The sequence below is a fragment of the Martes martes genome, assembly GCF_963455335.1.
Source record: "Martes martes genome assembly, chromosome: 10".
NCBI classification, from domain to species: domain Eukaryota; kingdom Metazoa; phylum Chordata; class Mammalia; order Carnivora; family Mustelidae; genus Martes; species Martes martes.
Window position 1 is genome coordinate 7,824,518 of NC_137898.1, and position 19,402 is coordinate 7,843,919.

The 19,402-nt window shown below is 62.5% G+C and overlaps 1 protein-coding gene across 1 annotated transcript; it reads right to left on the reverse strand.

The window, feature by feature from the left end:
* Nucleotides 1–1,050: 1,050 nt before the first annotated feature.
* Nucleotides 1,051–16,569, reverse strand: PLCB3 (phospholipase C beta 3; the record flags this gene model as incomplete). The annotated part of the gene is made up of 31 exons (XM_080817178.1): nucleotides 1,051–1,657; nucleotides 1,755–1,841; nucleotides 2,406–2,463; nucleotides 2,571–2,660; nucleotides 2,777–2,853; nucleotides 2,945–3,086; nucleotides 3,544–3,736; nucleotides 3,825–3,860; nucleotides 3,969–4,122; nucleotides 5,438–5,529; nucleotides 5,745–5,849; nucleotides 5,941–6,040; nucleotides 6,654–6,815; nucleotides 6,908–7,062; nucleotides 7,382–7,506; nucleotides 7,799–7,883; nucleotides 7,966–8,062; nucleotides 8,892–9,097; nucleotides 9,857–10,046; nucleotides 10,129–10,213; nucleotides 10,434–10,674; nucleotides 11,639–11,785; nucleotides 11,877–12,043; nucleotides 12,568–12,668; nucleotides 12,785–12,860; nucleotides 12,950–13,003; nucleotides 13,087–13,166; nucleotides 13,391–13,531; nucleotides 13,620–13,688; nucleotides 13,953–14,030; nucleotides 16,471–16,569. The coding sequence occupies 31 exons, from the start codon at nucleotides 16,567–16,569 to the stop codon at nucleotides 1,454–1,456; spliced, it is 3,696 nt and encodes a 1,231-aa protein (XP_080673304.1). The 3' UTR covers nucleotides 1,051–1,453.
* Between the last annotated feature and the right edge of the window lie 2,833 nt (nucleotides 16,570–19,402).

Consider the following 19,402-nt stretch of genomic DNA (forward strand, 5'->3'; position numbering starts at 1 on the left):
AAAGGGGAGAGGCCCCCAGGCCTGGGCAGGGCTGGCCCTTTCTCTATCACCTCCCCACCCTGTCTGCTTGCCTGAGGCTGCAGCAAAAACAAAGAAAGAAAACACTCAATTGGCAGGAGATAAGCCCAGATAAGAGGCTGCCTTCCTCTGGAGGAGGGAGGCCGTCAGCCCGGGAAGCGCCAGGAAGCCGGGAGAGGCCTTGAAGAAGTGCCAGCCTGAGCCTGCGGCAGAACCGAGCCGCACCCTCACTGCAGGGTCTGTGCCACTCCACGCTGGCTGTCCCAAGGCCAAGACAGTCTGTCACGGAGGGTCCAGGCCGGCCCTGCCTCCGGGTCAGGACATCCTGACTTTGCTGTGGCCTGGCACCTGTGACTTCTGCTCTGGGACTCAGTTAACCTCATCTGTAAAACAGGCATAACATCTACCTCACAGGGATGAGGAGGATGCTGGGTCTCCCAGTCCCTGTGAGCATCTGTGATGGCCAGCTTCCCTTCTCCCAAGGGTCACCACCAGGGCCCCCCATATGTATCGCTGTGAGCCCGGGCAGGTTCTGAGCAGACCAGGTCCATCCCCAATTAGAGTCAACTGCCTGCGAGGGGCCCAGAGCAGCCTCGGCGGAAGATGCTGGGCGCTTGGGTCATTATCAGGCCACAGGAAGGGGGGGCAGGGAAGACTTCCTGAAGCAGAGGCCTGAGCCTCTGTGAAGGGAGGACTAGAAGAGCCCAGGAGGGAGAAAAGTAATGTGAGTGGAGGTTTGGGGGGGGGGGCAAGAAGCAATGGGTCAGGGACAGAGGCCATAAAGGCAGGAAAGCCTGGGGGAGGCCACTGGATGTCAGGTCATTGGGAGGATCTGCAAGGACCCAAGCAAGGAGGGTCTCAAGGTTGAAAGCTAGCAGCCCTCCGCTGGGGGCCTAACCTCAACCCCACAATGCCCACCAGCCCATATTATAGATGAGGAAACCAAAGCCCCCCCGAAGAACAGCAGAGCCAGGCCCAGGGCCCAGAGTCCTCTCCAGAACTGCCCCCACCCCAAACCACATGGCACACAGGGTCCCTGAAATCCACTTTTATTCATGTAAAAAAAAAAAAATTCCCAAAGAATAGAGAAAGCATATGACCCCCTACTTCCCAGAGCTCAAAGTCTCTGCCAGTGTTACCCGGGGAAGCGAGGGAGTCAGCTCCCACTCTGGGGTGTGGGTATCATGGGAGGGCAAAACCCGGGTGACCCACAGTGACCCAGCACCTTCCTTAGGACTGAAGGCAGGAAGGAGGGGCCGGGGACTGATGGGGCCCCAGGAGGGTGAAAGAAGGGAGTTAGTGTGGGGTGCTTGCCCCAGTTTAAAAAAATAAAATTTCTAAAGATAAAAAGTTAAAAAAAAAAAAAAAGCATTAGTGTCTTAGCTTCCGGCCCTCCCAGCACCCCTCCTGGGGCCACCTCTCGCGCTCGTGCCGTTCAGAGCTTCGTATTCTCCTCCTGGCTCTCCGAGTCAGCGCCCGACAGGTGCCCACTGCTTCCAGGTGCGTGACCGTTACTGGCACAGGCCACCAGATGCCCGTCCCCCAGCCCCTCCGGCGTCTCGCCCAGCAGGCTCCGGCGGATCTCCTGGGGCAGCCTCGCCCGCTGCTCCTGACACTCCTGGGCCAGCTGGGCTAGGAGCTAAGGGAGGAAGGGTGTCACACAGGCGGGACCCGGTCCCCCCAACACTCCAACCCCCTGGCACTCTGGCCACCCGCCACCCCCCCGCAGGCCTCACCTTGGGCTCCTCTTCTGCCAGCTGCTGTAGGACCTGCTGCTGCCCAGCCACAAGGCGCTCGTGCCGCTGCTTCTGGGCCTCCTCAAGCTGCAGGGGGAGTAGGGATGAGGGCTGGGCTCAACCAAGGGTCTCTAAGGGAGGGGCAGGGGTCAGGCAGGTGCAGGCTCCCAGGGCTGGGGGCCTGGGGTTCTGAGGTGACCCTTAATAGCAAAGGTTCCAGACCCAAAGACTCCAAAGCCGTGGGACACCCTTGCAGACAGTTGGCTCTGGATGTATCGGGGCAAGACAGAGCCCAGAGGAAAAGGTTCCAGAAGTCCCTCTAGGGCAATGTAGCCATAGGCCAGGCACTAAGGAGACAAGTTTCTTTTTTCCTTTTTTTTTTTTTTTTTAAGATTTTATTTATTTATTTGAGAGAGAGAGAGATAGCAAGCCTGTGTGCGAGACAGCACAAGCAGTAGAGGGAGAAGCTGGCTGCCCATCTAGCAGAGAGCCCGACGCAGGGCCCGATCCCAGGCCCTGGGGATCATGACCCAAGCTGAACGCAGCCGCCTAACCAACTGCGCCACCCAGGCGCCCCAGGACACAAGCTTCTCGTGACTGCAGGAAGAGAGGGGTGGGCTGGGGCCAAGGTAGGACCCGAGCCTCACTCACCCGACGGATGGAGTTGACCGATTCGGTGATGTGCCGGCGGTTAATCTCTGTCAGTTCCCTGCAGGGAGCAATGTAGAGGGGGCTTGGTGCCTGGCCCCCCGCCCTGCCTGCCCAGCCCCCAGCAGCTGCCAGCCCCCCAGCGGCTCCTGGCCTCAGGGCCCTTACGCCTCCTTCTTATGTTTCTCCCTTGTCTTGGCCTCTGAGATACTGTTATGACGCTTCCTGTCCAGAATCTTCTGCAGTTCCTTCTTCTCCCTGGAAGAGCGGGGCGGGGGTGGAGAAAAGATCTACGGCAGGCCCGGGGGTCTCCTCTCCTCCCCGAGAGCAAGGGAGTCCCTCGCCCCACCCCCGACAAGACCTTCTGCCTTCACCTCTCGTTCATCTCTTTCAGCCTCTTGATCTGAGTTGTGTGAGTCTCCAGAACAATCTCCCTGAGCCGTTGCTGAGCCTGCGGACACAGGCGGCCAACAGGTAACCCAGGCAGACGCCAGGTGTGTCCAGGAGGCAGGCCGTCCCCTGTGGCCACTGGCCCACCTTACCTGTCTCAGGTGCTCCAGCCGCCGCTCAGCCTCGGTATCGGCCTGGGCCTCCCTCAGCTCCAGGAGACTCTGCACCTGTCTCTTCTGGAATTCCTGATACCGCTTCGCCTCCTCCTCCTCCTCCTTCTCGTTCTCCCCACCTCTGTAGGAAGAACCCGACTGGGTGATCCTCAGGTTGTCACATGGACTTGGGCTGGGAGGGCAGCGGCAGGCAGGGCAGATCCCAGCAGGCAGCAGCAGACACGAGCCGGGGCGGGGTGGGGGTGGGGGGCAGGGTCTGTGATGCCAAGGACAAGGCCCATGAGCCCCATGCAAATGTGGGAGCCTGTAGGGCAACAGCTTCTGGAAAGAGAGGCTGCTCGTGGGGGACTCCAGCAGAGGCCTGGCTCCCTGGCAGAGAGGGTGGGACCCACGTGGGATGGCTCCTCGATCTCCCTGGCACCAAACCTTGACTCCTTGTGGGGGGGTCAAGGGGCAGTCCTCAGCCATCCTGCCATGTCCCCCCCTCCGCCCAGCCTGCCGAGTGAAAACCCCCACATGCGCACACACCCTCGTAGTCACACCAGGGCACACCGCCCACGGGCATGCGGGACACTCACAGGACACCCGGCCGTGGGCGGCACCTGCCCTCCGCCCGGGCCTGGGCCAGGCCGCCGAGCAGCCGGCGCGTGAGGGCGACTGCCTTCCGCTGGTGCTTCTTGTGCAGCTCCCGCAGCTCTCGCTCCTGCCGGCCCCGGAGCTTCACCAGCGCCTTGTGGCCTCGGAGCTCGTCCAGCGGGGCTGGGGCCACCTCTGAGCGACAGAGCACGGGTGGGCTGGGCGGGGGCTGGCGGGCCCCCGGGAGCACCCCACTCCCCTCCCGCACAGCCCTGCCCCGCACCTGAGAGGAGGCTGGCGATGAGGTCATCCCGTTGGCCTGGAGAGAGGAGGCAGGGCTGTGAGGAGCCAGGGACCGGGATGGGGGGGTGGGGGGGGGAGTGGGGAGCACGGAGGGGCTACCCCCGAGGCCCAAGCCACTCCTTACCTGGGCTGCTGAGGGAGGTGCTGGTAGGGGACGTGGCAGGGCCTGGGGGCCGGCGCGGGGAGGTGTCCAAAGGGCTGGGTGTGGGGTTTGGGGTCAGCTGGGACCCCAGCTGCTGAGACGGAGTCTCTTGGCAGGTCTCTGGGCTGGCCTGAGCCTGATAGGGAGAAAGCAGAAGGCTCTTTCCAGAAATGCTGTCCTAACCTCCCAGGGCTCCCCAGTGCCTCTGGTTGGCTTCCCTCAGCCCGTCTGGCCTGGGCTCCCCATCTATCAATGTGGGGCCATGGAAACAACTACAAGAGAAATAAGAGGTCTCAAATAAACGTATTGAAACCCCTTTTCCCTGCAGGGTGTGGGAAAGGTAACGAGAAATCGTGTCTCTAGGATGCCAGGCCCTGTTGCGTGTGCTCAGGAACTTCCAGATTGTTCAGGAAAGCCTTGGCCCCACCCCAAATTTCCTCCCCTCTCCGAGTCCCCCTCCACCCTTGCCCACAGCTGCTCATCTTCCTCGTTGCTTGGCTCCTGATTAAATCAGCAAAGGAAGTGACCGCAGAGTGGGCACCAGCCTCTCCCGCTAACAGCTCCAAGCAGCCTCTCTCTCCGCCTGCCACAGGCCCCATGGGACCAGGTCTGGACGTGCGGGTGAGCCTTTGCTCCCGACCCCTCCCCGCAGACGCCGCTGCCCATCTCCTGTCTCCCAGGACCCCACGTTTTAAAAGCTTCTGTGGCTTCCAGTGGCTTTGGTGAAGCAGCCGAACTCGGCACTTCAACTCTGACCCTGTTGCTGGAGGAATGGCAGCCCAGGTCTGTCCTGAAGGCCTCTCACAGGCCACAGGGGTAGTTCCCACCTCCTTAGCGTGCGGACAGTAAGCCAGGGCTGCTGAGCCCACTGAGTCAGAGAAGCCAGAAGCCCTGCCCCATGCCGCTGTCGGAGGCAGAGCCGAGGGCTGCAGGCCCAGCTGGAGAGCCTCAGTGTTCCCATGTCTACACTGGGGTGGCAGGACCAAACTCAGTTGGTACGGGGAGGGGGGCGATTCTATGAGTTGAGGGCGTGAAAAGAGCTCCCACCCAGCCAGGCGGAGATCTGGAGCTCAGCATTCACTTGGCTTTATGATCTGGTCTGGATGAGAGAAGCCAGAAAGGAGAACCAGCCCTCCAGACAGAGGCTGTGGGTAAATGCCTCAGGCTGGCATCCACAGTGAGGCAGCGAACAGAATCCAGCCCTACTCGGAGAGAGGGACCAGGCACCAGCTGGGGCTGGGATGGGACCACACAGGCACAGCAGAGTGGGGAAGGCTGCAGGTTGCTTCACCAGGACCAGCCCCAGAGATCAGCCCGCACTGCGTTCCCCACCCAGCCCCCTGCCACACTCCCCTCCCCACACCACCACCGCTCCCCCACCAGCAGTCTCCAGGGTCCAGGTCAGCCTGAGCCTGCTGCCTCCCACCCGCCCCTGACCTGCCTTGGCTTACCTCGCTCTCCCCAATGAGGGCAGCCAGCTGCTTGGCCCTCTGGTCCATCAGGCTGACATGCTTGATGGGGTTGATAAGGGCCTCCGCATAGTCTGGGTGCAGGGCAGAGGGCAGGGTTTCAGAGACATGCTCCCCAAGGCTACACCTTCCCCGCTGTTCGGGTTCCGTGCAAGGACCCCAGAACCCGCCGTCAGGTCTGTTTAGCCCCCCTTGATGGGGGCCATCTGGCTCAGCCACCAGCAGACCCTGTTGGCATCCTGGCCCCTGCCTGGCCTGTGTCCCCCCGGGTCCCCCAGCCCCAGCTTACCCTGGTGGTCATCAGGAATGTAGTCAGAGGCTTCAGTGTAAATGAGCAGGGCCGGCAGGCAGAGTGGCTGGTTGGCCTCGTTCCGCAGACAGATGTAGTGGTACCCTATGAGGGTGGGACAGTGAGGTGGCCAGGCCCCGCTAACCGCGCCCCGCCCACACTGCCACCATGCCTCCCGGAGCCCAGATGGCCTCACCTGAGCGGATGGCCGAGACGGGAAGGATTCGATGCCCCACAAACTTGCCGCCCTCCTCAAAGGCCGCGATGCGCAGGGAAGCCAACGTGGGCAGCACCACCTGAGGACCCAGAGCACCGCCAAGCCTTGCAGCTGACCCGTGGCTGCTATGCCCACCGAGCCACAACGCACCACGGCCACTGAGACCAACACCCCGAGCAGACCCTCAGACCGCTGACCCAGTGACTGACCACCCGTCGGCCATGCCACTCAGCAGGCAGACCCCTCCGGGCACCACTCTGATGGGACAGCTCTGGGCCTTGCCAGGTTAGGAACTGGACTGGGAGTCCTGGGTCCTGGCCTGAGGCCACACCCACTCCCACAGGCCACAGAGGTCCCAACCCTTCCAGGGGGCAGGGATGAGCCCTTGTGAGCTTGTGTCTGTGAGCCCAGATCAGTCGCTCCTGCCCGGGAGACAGGGCAGGCTGCACCCATGCCTCCCAGGAGCCCTCCTGCTGTCTCACCTTCCTGTCCTCTTCTCGAAGCCTATAGAGGGGAAGGAGCCTGAGACCGACCCTGGCACACACAGGGCTTACCTGGGGCCTAGAGGGGACAGGCCCAGGCTTGGGGTCCCTCGGCACCTCTGCCTTCCGATCCCTGCTACTACCGCGTGCCTGCTTGCGGCTCCCCCTGCCAAGGGAGCCTGGCACAGCGGGCACGGGCAGCAGGCTCACCTTGGGGAAGTCAAAGGGCTCCTCATCCCACACGGGATTGAAGGAGTTCCCCTGAGAAGTCCGAGTGCGGTATTTGCGCCGCGTATCCACGGGGAGGCCGAACATGTCCACCTCCACATAGATGCCCACCTTCCTGTCAGACAGGAACTGCCCCGAGATCACCTGGTGGGGGGGGGGCAGGAGGGTGAGGCCCCTGCTAAGAAGCCGACCCCAAGGACACCCCGCCAGAGCCATCCCTGGCTCCCCGGCCCCACCTTGACCCGCAAGGCATTGGCCACGATGCCATCCACAATGACTTCGGTGAAGGGATCGAAAGACTTGTCCGGCCGCCGCATGAACTCGGGCTTGAGCAGGTAGCCGCTGCGCCCATTGTACTCGAACACGCCTGCATTTAGCTGCATCGCCACGTCTGGGGGTGACAGGGGGAGGCCAAGGGCCAGCAAGGCCCATGGGATGAGGAGGCAGGAAGGACAGCCGAAAGCAGAGGGACGATCAGGGAGCACTAGGGTCTGATCAAATGGGATCAGGGCTCCAGACTCTGGAAAGATCAGACAGGGGCTAAGGTCTAGGGTCAGCCAAGGTCAGGAGGTGGGGTTTGCAGAGGTCTTGGTTCGGAGTAGAGATCTAGCATTACAGAGCCAGAGGTCCCTATAAGACAATGAGAGCAGGATCCCTGAGCAGAAGTCAGTGAGGTCGGAGGCCAGGGGGCGAGGCGGGCTAGTGCTCACCCAGGGTCTGGAAGTTGAGCGCGACAAGCTGGCAGCCGACATTCCAGAAGAGCTGGGGCATGTAGTTGGATGAGTCCACACGGGTGCCCTTGGGGTAGATGCGGCTGAGCTGCTGCTTGTTGTATCTGAGGTTGGCGGTCAGGGGCCACGCCATGTACCGGCCCCCGCCTCCTGGCTGTTATGCCAGGCCTGTGCTCGGCTCCTGTGAACCCACTGCCCGGCCTTGGCTCTAGCTGCCCCTCTGGCCCCCTGCCTTTCGGCCTCGCCCCCGAGCAGTTTCCGAGGCTAGCCCCAAACCCAGACCAGGGTGCTCAAGGGTCAGGACCCTGTGTGGGTGGCATCAGTGGGTCAGAACATCTGAGCCGGCCTCTGAGCACCCCACCCTGGTTAGCCGGCCCTGGCAATGTGGAAGGATACTCCACAAACTCCATGGGGCTCTTGGTCAGTTGCTCCATGGCCTTGGTTTCCACGAAGGATGACATCTCGAAGCATTTGTTCCTTTCTGAGGGGCGAGGAGTGGGGGGGCAATCAGGGCTGGCAGGGTTGGGCTGGCTCCTATTCCCACCGTCTCCTATCCCACTCACTTCGAGCAGCCTCAAAGGACTTGAACTTGACAGGCTCGATGTAGTTGACGAGTGTGGACATTTCCTCGGTGGCATTGACCTCACTGCTGGCAGTGCCCTGTGGCCCCCAAACGAAGGGTCAGCAGTGCCACGCACCCATCCCTCAGCCGGAAGTTCCCTCACCTGCCCCGTCAGGAAGGAGGGGCTGACCCTCCACCCACCTCTGCAATCACGCTGCCCAGTGGCTCTCAGCAAGGGCCCCAGCCCTTTCTGGCCTGTCAGTCCTGGTCCCATTCCCTCTGGGACCTTGCCCTGGCCCCCACCTTCCTCCTTTGCCTCCTGCCTCCCTGATCCTTGGAAGCTGGCACTCCTCATCCAGCCCCAGGACTCAATGATTCCCATGCAGATGAGCCATTATTTCCAGCCACTATGCTGCCATGTCCCCTCTGCGGCCCACCAAGAGCCCCGAACCCAACACCTGCAATACTGAACTTGGCCACCCCTGCCCACACCCTTCCTCACTCTGGGCCCCTACCAAATCTGACCTCATGGACCCACCTTTTCCATCACCTCCATTCCTCAGAACTCCACACTCCCTTGTCTTATGTGGCCCCTTCCTCTACTCTCCAGTCCTGCCACAGGGCCTTTGCACATGGTGTCCCTCTTCCTTAGGTCCAATCACCCCAATTCCCTGCCCAGGTCATTCTTCTCTTCTTTCCCCCCAATGCTACAGCTTAACTTGCCTCTCCCCAGCCTAGTCATGAGCACAATTTCACCTGCTCCCATGCTTGTTTACCTAAGACCCCTTCTCCCCCCTCTACACACCCTCCCCACCATGGACTCTAGAACAGCAGGGCTAACACCGGATCGTGGCCAGACAGGGGCTCAGCAAATGCCTGGGTCCTTAATCCATGCTCCCTCTGCCTCTTCCCACCTCCAGGGCTGACCTCATCTGTCGTTGGCTTTTTAGGATCTGTCTGTTCCTCCTCTTCCTCATCCTCCTCCTCATCCTCACGGTCCGCAGATCCAAGAGCATCAGCACCCCGCTGGAGCCCGTCCTCACCCAGCGACTTGCGAGGCTCCAGGCTGGGCTTCTCCAGGGCTGCTTCTTCCCCGTTGCTCAGGCCTGGGCAGCTGTCAGAGCTGGGGGACCCTACAGAGGACAGGGCCACAGGGAGTCAGATACTTGGGAGTCAGGAGGGGTTGTGGAGGTGACTCGGTGGGGAAGTCAAGGTCAAGGGGGGAGAGAGCAGAGGTCAGGAGTTGGATGGTGTTCAACCCAGTAGTAGTGCACAGGGGTCATGGGTCAAAGATCAAGGTTAGAGTTCTGTCCATTAGAGAGGTAGGCGGGGCGGCTCAGAGGGGTGAGAAACCAGGAACTGGGGTACAACTGTCTTGGCAGTGGGGGTGAAGGACAACACAGTGGGGCTCCAAGTCAGGTGCCAATCAGAGCCAGGCCCAGGGAGGAGGCTTAGTGAGGTGAGCGGTCAGGGGTGGGTGGTACAAGGGACCTTAACAAAGTAAGAGCTCAAGGGTTAGCTCAAATTATCACCGGCTGGGTGGACAGACTCAGAGGGGTCACAGGACAAGGGTCAGAGCCAAAGCATGAGGATGTGGTTCACCGAGACCAGAGGTCAGAATTTAGAGTTATAATGTGGTTGAGAAGAGGGCTGTGTGAGGGGGGTGGCTGAGACTGACGGGTCAGGAACGCGATGGAACCCAATCCAGTCAGGCTATAGTCTGGGGAGGTCAGGGCCCGGGGTCGGGGGTCAGAGGTCCCATCCTCGGCTGAGAGGCTCAGTGAGAGGGGAGGACAGGCTGGGAGCAGGAGGAGGACCGCCCGGAACTGGGGCTCAGCGAGGTGAGAGCTCAGGGTTGGGATCGGGGTCGAAGGCTGGGCCCAGGGCCGTACCGAGCTGAGGGGAGGAGGGCTCAGTGGTGGCAGCTGAGCTCTCGCTCAGGGCCGAGTTGCTCTGTTCCAGGGGCCGCTTGCGCACAGAGCTGTTGGGGACACCGGTGCTGGGCTGGTGTCGTTTCTTGTTCTTCACCAAGATGCGGCCCATCAGGTCCTGGGGGCTGGGCAGGGGGACGCCTGGGGCCAGCTGGTGGACACAGACAGGTCAGGGCCTGCCGGGGAGTCCTCACCACCCCCCCACGCCCTGCCACAGCTCCAAGCCCTCCTACCGGGTACTTGTCCAGCGGGTCGATGAGCAGCGCGTCCCCAAAGATGGACCGGCAGTACTCGGCCATCTTGGCCTGCTGCTTTGCCCTGCGGGGCCAAGGTTAAAGGTCAGAGGTTCCGGGGACGGGGTGGGGGGGGCTGCAGTGGGGGTGGGGGTGGTGGCAGCGGCGTGCAAAGCTGACGTCCCCAGGGTAGACAAAGACCCTCAGGGTCAGAGGTCACGGGAACAGTGCCATGGCAGGATGGCTGCCTCTGGGCCGATGGGGGCGGTGGGGGGCGGTGGTCCTCAGGTCAGGGGCCCACTCACGAGTCCACGTGGTTCTCAAAGGAGAGGATGACGGGGTAGGGCGAGGTCTTGAAGGCGGTCTCCGCGATGGCCTCCAGCACGTCCCGCAGCGGCACCTCCGTGGTCATGGTGAAGCCGTGGGTGATGAAGGGCTCCTCCTCGGGCGGCCGGCCTTTCCACACGTCCAGCTCCACGCAGCGGCAGCCCCACAGCAGCGCCTGCCGGTACATCTCCACCGACGAGGTCCCGGCCAGCTGCCCCGCTGGCGGCGAGGCCCCGTCAGCACCGCCGCCCGGCCTGCCGGGCTCCTCACCCACTCACCACCACCCCTCCCCCGGCCCGTGCTGCCCCAGCCCTGCTGGAGACGCCGAGGCCCCAGTGGCGGCCCAGCCCGGCCCTGGCACGCCGTCTGGCCAGCCCTTGATCGCTCCTTAATTTGCTGTGGAACCAGCGCCATCTCTCCTGAAATCCCCCAGGGCAGGGCCCGTGTCCTGCCACCCAGCCCTTGGCCCGCGTCCAAGCCGGGCAGAGTCAGCACTGAGCAGCGCTGGCTGCGGATGGCTTCTTCCTCCAGGACTCACCCTCTTGCGGATGAACACCCGCCACCCCCCGCTCCAGCTACTGACCTGAAGCGGGGAGTCGTCCCCAACGCCCCCATGGCCCCCCACTTCCCTCTCCTCCCTCCACCCACGGATGGCCTCTATTACCTTCTGCCTGGGGCCCCTCCCTGCCTCCCATCCCATCTCCGGGGAGCACCTGGCTTGTCACGCTTCCCAAAACATACCAGGTCTCGTGACCTCCCAGGATTGACATCCTCCAGAAAGCCTTTCCCGCCCACTTAGGATCAATCCAAATTCCTTCCGTGCCCCGTGGTCTAGCCCTGCCTCCTTTTCTCACTCCTTCTCACTTCTACTTGCCCCAGCACCAGCCCCGCCTCCTGCCTCCTTCCCCGCTGAAGAGCACCCAGGAGTGTCCTGCTCTCGGCCTTCAGGGCTCCCTCACATGTGACAGGTGCAGCCCTCAACCCTTCCCCAGGGAAGCCTTCCAGACCACCCAGGAGAGGTGCCCATGCAGAGAAGCCCCGCTCCCCCCCAGCGTAGGCTGCCTGTTCCCCGCCTGCTTCCCCAGCACCATGGCCACCCCGAAAAGGAGGGAGGCCACAGGGGGGGCCGCGGGCAGAGAGCACGGAGGCCACCGTCCCAGCTGCCCACGGGGGGCTGGCTCACCTGTGAGATAGGTGTTGTGTGAGGAGTTGATGAAGTAGGCGCTCAGCGGCTGGGTCATGTCCGCGCTGAGATCCAGGGCCTCCAGGGGCAGGATGCCGTTCTCCTCACCGCCCAGGTAGCGGCTGAAGCCCTCCATGGACATCTGGTCTGGGGGATGGATGGGGTCAGCAGGCTCAGCCGGGGCACCTCCTGCTGCCACCCCCACCCCGCCCCTCCGACGGGCTCCCCACGGGCTCACCTCGCTCTAGGAACTGCTGGTTGGGCTCATACTTCTCGATGAGCAGCCGGGCCTGGGACGGCCGCAGGGGTGGGTACAGCACCTCGTTGAGCCTCGGGTCCCGTTGCTTCTGGTTGATGAAGTCCATGAGCTGCTCCAGCGTCAGGTAAGGCTTGCCCTTGGCTCCTCTAGACAGGGCAGGAAGCTGGGTCAGGCTGGACCGTCCCCATTCCCTGCGCCACGCCCTTGCCCTTGGAGCAGGAGTCGGGAGGACAGGGCCTGGCTCTCGCACCTGCTGCCTGGGACTTGAGCAAACAGCTGCCCACTCTGGGCCTCGGTTTACCCATTCACCCACTTTCCGAACCCCAAGGTGCTGGCATTGGCATTAGCAAGGGCTTCGGAAGCCACCAAGGGTTTGCCCTGCCAGGACTGCCTCTGGACGCTGGACCCAACCTCAGCTCCAGTGGCCACTCGCTCTATGAGCTCAGGCAAGTCCCACAGCTCATCGAAGCTGCTTGGTCCCCCACCGCGGCGTAGGGTGATGCAAAGGGTCAGCACAGAGCAGTTCACAGCACGGCCCCAGCCCGGGCCCCAGCCCCAGCCCCTGTGGGACCCCCGGAAGTTCTGCTTCCCCTCACTGTGCTGGAAGGAATGCCAGCAGAGGCCACACACAGAGCACTGGGGGCTCGGAGGGGGGCCCAGCCCTGCTCACATCTCCAGCAGGATCTTGTCAATGTCTGGCCGCAGACACAACTTATTCAGGAACCGCTCGAAGATCTCCAAGGAAAACTCGTCGGGCCGGATGGACTCACTCTGGGGTGGGGGTTGGGGGGAGCCCAGAAGTGTGGGGTGAGAACCCAGGGCAGCTGGCCCCCAAAGACCGGGCACCCATCCACCCCACTCTCCCTATGTCGCTCTGGCCTCCTCACCCGGTTGAAATTGAGGCCACAGGATTCCAGTGCAGTCTCTACCCGCTTCTTATCTGCTGAAAACATCTTCAGGATACTGGGCAGGTGAGAGGGGTCAGAGTCACAGGGGCGAAGGTCACCCAGATGGGGACAGGAGAGAAGGTACCGAGGGCCAGGGGTACTCACTTCTTCACCGGAATCCGTCCATCTTGGTTCACCTGCAGCTTCAGCTTTGTGTATCTGGGGAGGCAGAGGCCTCAGGGTCACACGCTGGCCATGGTCACCCAAGTCCCCGCCACCCTGCGGCCAGGCCCAGGACTCACGCTTTTCGAAGGAACGTGTTCCGGGAGGCGTTCTGAGCCAGGATGTTCATAGCCAGCTTAAATAGCTCCTCGGTCCAGACCTGAGGGGTCGGGAGACGGAGTGAGGGTGGGAGGCGGTGATCTGGGAACAGAGGGGTTGGCCCAGCCCCAGCCAACACCCAGAATCAGGCATGAGCCCCAGTATGTTGCTTAAATACTGCTTTGTCAGAGGATGATTAGAAACAGGGGCAGAGAACAGGCTCGCGTGCGACAGACACTAAGTGGAGGTGGCTCCCCTGGGGCCGACCCTTGGGCCCCAGCCCACCTTGGCTGTGTCATCCTGCACGGCCATGAAGTTCAAGAACGTCGTATTCACTGGGTCTGGCCCCGCCACCACCGTCATCAACTTCTCCTCCAGCCGGGCATCAGGGGCCCCAAAGCCCAGCACCTCCCGGATCTTGGGGTCCTGAGTAGTCGAAAGCCAAGGGTAAAGAGGGGTGTCACCACCCCCAAGGCCTCACTCCCTTTCTTAGTTCAGGGCCCCCACCACTAACCTTGGGCAGGCGGGCGTAGCGACCCGTCCGCGTGTCCCTGATGGAACTGATGTCCAGTGTGTCCACCTCCTGGGGAAACCAGATGCCAGGGTGGGTCTGAAAGGCTATGGGGCAAGAGCCAGGGGCCCCCAAGATCTCCACCCAGGCCAGGGAGTGGCCACCCCCTGCTGTATCCCCAGCCTCAGCCCCCGCCCGTAGCACTTCCTGTCCAGGGAGCCGTGGGAGAGGTCAGCCAGCAGCTGGGCCCCACCCTCCTGGGTGGGTGGGAGGGGAAGGGGGGTCTGGGCCAGGGGCCCTAGACCTGAGCAGGCAGTACCACTGCCCCCCCCTCACCATGTTGGGTCCAGTCCAATACAGAAAGAATCCATTGGAGTCCACACGCAGGGTTACCAGGTTCCGACTGGAGGCCTCCTGGGGACGGGATGGGCCGGCAGGGGTCAGTGAGTGAGGGCTGGGGCTCAGGCTTGGGCCCTGGGCTCCCTCAAGCCATCCATCCACCCCAGTGTTTCGGCCGGTGAGTGACGATGAAGCCTCATCCAGCCCACAGGTTCCCCTACGGTCCTCAGGATGAAGCTTACACAATTGTCCCTGGCATGGCATCAGGGGTCCCAATGCCCCTCCTGGCCTCACCTGTCTCTGACCCTAAGGCTCAGTCACATGAACCACTACCTTTCCCCTCCAACAGCTCTTGCGTTGTCGTTCCTTTGCTAGGACAGCCTTTCTTTCCTTCCTTCTCGACCCATGAAATCTGACCCACCTTCTCGGGGAGGCCTCCCCAGAGTCGGAGCACCCTGAAGCCCCCTTGAGAATATTTATGGGATGAAAGCAGACGGTATGGAAGTCTGACTTCTACACGTCTTGTGTCCCTCAGGGCCTCATGACATCAAGTCAGCCCTGACATCGGCCTCAAAGCCCATGACCCCCCACCAATGCCCTGCACCCAACGGGAGCCTCAGTCTTGTGCCTCACCCCGTCTTACAGAATACAGACTAAATCCCCCCAGGGACTGGGGGGGACTGGACAGTGAATTGTCTTCCCTCCAACAGCCCTGCGGCTGGCAGGCGGGCAGGGAAGCGTATGCCAGCCCTATTTTCTGAGGAGGATCTGGTCTCTGGCACACTCCCAGGGCCACCCCTGTGTGACTCAGGACCAGCAGCCAAGGGGGGGGGAGGTCATCAGGGTCAGCGGCCTGTAGGAGCTCACTTAGCCCTCCTAACAATCTTACGGAGTACATGCTACTATTCTTCCCATTTAACAGATCAGGAGCCTGAGGCACAGGGAGGCTATGTGGCTTGCTTAAGGTCAAGAGGAGGCCCTAGGATTTGCTTGTGGGCAGTCTGGCTCCAGAATCCAGACGCCTGGGAAGGAAGGAAACAAGACCCCTGCTAGGCTCCCAGCTCCTGGCCTTAGCTGCAACCCCACAGTGGGGACTGGGATGAATCTCCACTTTCCAGACTTGGTTTCTGTTTCTGGAGAATTGGGGACCGCACCAGCCCCGCCCATCTCTTTTCTTATAAAGGCCAGGAGGCCTTGGAACTTTGGGGGTGCCTGGGCCTCCCCATCTCACTGTGCTCACACCCATCTTCAGCCCCTCCTTGGGATTCCCAACCCTGCGGCTCAGGTCCCCCAGCAGTGTGAGGAGAGGGGAGTTCTGTGGGTTCCCACCCCAGGGCCTTCCCCTGCCACACTCCCAGTGTCTGGCCTTCAAAAACAGCCCAGGCCCCCTGCTCTTCAGCCCTAAGTCCCAGTCAGCAACCCCCACCCCACCCCCAGGGCCCTCTCCCAGTTCCCACTTCCTTATTTGGGTTTATCACACTGGAAGGAAAAGGAGAAACTTTTCCCTGCACGCAGGACTTGGGGGGAGGGGTCTCCCCCGGTCCCCGGAGCTCCCAGGCACCCCTCTAAGGCACACCTGCTGCCTCAGGCCACGCCCCCAGCCCCTCCCCCCAGCTCCCACGCCTACCCGCCCCACCCAGCCGGAAAGGAACCCAGAGTCTTCCAGGCCTCCGGCCTGACTGGGAAGGAGCGGCGGGGAGGCTCAGGCGGGCCGGGTGGAGGCCCTGGGGAAGAAGGGGGCCCAAGGGGCAGAGGAGGGGGCGGTGTGAAAACGGGGGTGGGGCGCAGGACGGGTCGGAGAGCCGCAGGTGGGGACCCGGGCATCTGGGAAGCAGCAAGGGCAGGGCAGGTAGAAAGGGGGGGCCAAGGATATATTAGGGATCAAAGTCCCTGATGCTAAGAAATGGAGAGCAAAGTTCCCCAGGACCGGAGGAACTTGTGGGGGCAAAGACTCCACTAGGGGGTGACTTGACTGCCCTCCTGAGCAGAGAGCTGGGATGGGCTCCTGAAGCAGGGCAAAGGGGTGCAGGAAGAACAGGGTGAAAAAGTGATGAATGGAGAACAATGTTCAGGCTAGGGCACTAGGAAGAATGGGGTGCGCTGAGCCCGATTGGAGCCAGGGTCCTCCAGCCAGAGTCCAGCCAGGCAATGGTCTGAGGACCAGGCCAGGGTTGGGGGAATCAGAATTAGACCGGCAGGCAGGGAAGGGTGGGAAGGGCGAGTGAAAAGAGGTGGGGGGGGGGGACGGGATTCATCGGGGTTCCAAGTCTCCGGGCCAAAGAGTGGAAAGCCAAATTTTCCACAGCTGAATGGACTGGGGTTGGGGGTGGGGGACAAAGTCTTCATTACGGGCACGATTGGGGACTCAAGTTTCCGGAGCACAGCCAGAGTGGCTTCGGGGTGGGGGGGGGTGCCGTGGCCAGGCCAGACTCGGGTGGGGGTCTCCGGCGTCTGACTGGGCTTGGGCGAGGGAGTCCCAGGAACTGGGTGGGACGTGGGGGCCCCCCGCGCTTACCTCGTCCCATTTGATGAACTTACTCCCGCGCCGCAGGGTCTCCACCACGGTGGGCGGCTCCAGCTGCAGCGCGTGGACGCCGGGCCTGGCGCCGGCCATGGCCCGGCTAGGGGCGAGTCGGGGACCTCCGGAGCCCCGACGAGGACCGACGGCGCTGCTGCTCCCTCCGCGCGCTCCCGCGCGGCCCGCTCCGGCCCCGCGGCGTCAGCGCCCGCCCGCCCCGCCAGTCTGTCCCGGACAGACCAGAGAATCGGCGGGGCCCGGGCGGGGCGGGGCGGGGGCGGGGCCGCAGCGGCACCGCCCCCTCCCACCCGCGTCGGGCCCGCCCGCCCCGGGCAGGCGGCTCCCCCTGGCGGCTGGGGCGGCGACTGCAGCCAGAGGGGGGATGGGGCAGGGGCATAACCTGGACCCCCGCACTTGGCCGGGGCTGCTCGCCCGGACTTGCCTGGGGTCGGAGGGCAGAGCTTGGGGCCAGAGTGGTTGTTAGGGTGCAGCCAGAGGGAATGGGTGTAGAGGGCGCTGCTGAAGACTGGGAGGGGGTCAGCCGGCTTAGGTTTCCGAGGGACCGGGGCGAGGGTACTATCGGAGGGCCAGGCATGGGGTGGGGGGGCGCAGAGCCTTGCCCCCACCACACTCCAGCAGCACTTAACTGAGTGCAGGAAAAGCCACTCCCACCCCACCACCCCCGCCCTCACTTCTCCTCACCCCCTCCTGCAGCAGCTCGGTCCCCCCCTCCCGGGGAGCACTTAGCCAGCTAATGGGCCTCCTGCCGGCAGGCGCCCCTCCCCCGTCCCTAGCCCGGGGAGGCCGGGCGCCTGCTGCCTTCTTTAAGGACCTAAGCATCCTTGTCTTCCCGTGTGAGCCCTAGAACAGCCCACTTCCTGTTCTGTAGACCCCCGTGACTCAACCTGGGCCCTGTCCCTGTGGGGCTTCCTACTGAACGTTGCGAAGGAGACAACTGCTGGTTTGCCCAGAGGGTTCAGAAGCCTCGTGGGTGTCCACGGACAAGGGAGGGTTGAGGAGGGGCTCTGCGGTGCCTGGCCTACAGCAGGTGCCCTGAAATCGGTGCTCCAGGGATGGGAGGGGGGGAAGGCGCATGGGCACTGGGATAGGTAGGGGCTGCAGCCCCTCCCGCAGGGCTTGGCTGGGGGGGGGGCTCCTGCCTGGGGGCCCCTGTGGGAGCCCCCCCAATACAGAGACACTAGCAGCAGTAGGTTTAAAGTAGAACTCATCCAGAGGGGCCAGCCAAGTCACCTAGAAACCCAGAAAGAGACTAGAGCTGGTTCTGGGGGAGGAGGGGTCAGCCAAGGAGGAGCGGGCCCTGCAGGCCCCCTGGCCCCAGGCTCTCAGATCCCTAAGGGGAGCCCGGCCTGGCGCTGGCCATCCTCAAAATCTCCACCTTGTTGGACACCAACTCTAACCTAAGGAATCTCCTTGCCTTTGGCAGAGACCCTGTGGGATGGGATTACTATTTCCCCTAGAGGCCAGGAGAGTTGAAGAGACTTGCCCAAGGTCACACAACTTTGCAGGAGGATTTTAGCCCTCAGACTTGAAGGCTGACTCATCCTGCCTCCACTCCTTGCCCTTGAGCAAAGAAAGGGGGACAGGACCTGTGATCCCTTCGTCCTCTCTCACAAGAACAGCAGAGCCATACCCTCAAAGATCCAGAGAACACCAGGTCTCATTGAGCAGAACCCTGTAGGGTGGTGAGGGGTGGCCTCCGCTCCCCCAGGCATGGGTTCAAGTCTACCAGCAGAACGTAGCCCTTCTGTGCCTCAGTCACCTTGTCCAGAAACTGGAGATTGTGGGAGCATGAAATAAACAAACGGGTACAAGACGCCCCCAGCTGCAGGCAGCTGGACATCTGAGTGTGCTAGCAGACTGGCAGGGGGGAAGAGGAAAGGGCACAGATCAGCTCTGAGGCAGGGGGCCTGCTAGCCAGTGCTGGGGCTAGTTGGGGCAGAGCTGGGGCTCTAGACCTTGGACAGGGATGCCTCATAGATACACTGGGCAGCAGCTCCTTGGAAAACAGGATGGGAGCCTGTTTCCTGAGCCTGAGCCTCTCCCTCCCACCCCACCCCCCCATCTCCACCCATGTCCCCTGAGGCCAGGGTAGCCCCCATTAAAGGGCTCCTTCCTCCTCGGACACTTTCTTCCAGTCTTGGTAATGGTAATAGGGTTTCTCCGCAAGCAGTAATAATGGTGGAAGGAAGGCAGCCTTTCCGCCTCTACCCTCGATTAAGGGATTAAGAGAGCGGGTCTAGGCCCACGGGACCCTCCCTCTCCAGGGCCTGTGCTTCCGAGAGGTGCTGAAAGCAACTTTGGCAGCACTCTGGTGGAGAGGGGGCTGGAACCTCGGGTCGGGTGGGGCTGGGGAGGCCACAGTCTGAGGCTGGCAGGATGAGGAGCCTCGGTCGCCCCACACTCCAGTCCCAGGAGGGCTTAGGCAGGAGAGCAAGGGCTGGGATGTAGGCCCTCAGCACTGAGCTCCCTGGCCCCCAGCCACCAGAGATTGGTAAAATCAGCCCCCTGGAAGAGGCTCAGAGCAGGTAAGTGCTCTTGCACGGCCTTGCAATGTGCTGGGCAGAGCGAGGATCTGAACCCAGTTCTCCCACTCCAGGGGGCTGTGCAGGACAGCCCAGCCTCCCACAAGGCTGCAGGCAAGCAAGACCACCCTGTTCTCAGGGTGGGGTGGCCCTGGGAAGGGAGGGAACAGGCACCAGAGCAGTGGGAATGGCACAGAAAATGGAGAGAGGGAGTGTCAGGAAGAGCATCTCCAGCTCCTCCCCACCCTGCCCAGAGAACCCCCAGGGGTGCCCCTCTTAACTAAGAGCACCTCTAAGGCCTGAAACAATGCTGTGGTTCAGAGAGCAGACCTGCTCTGGTGGGGTGAGGTGGGGTGTGGTAGGGAATTTGGACTCGGGTAAATTGC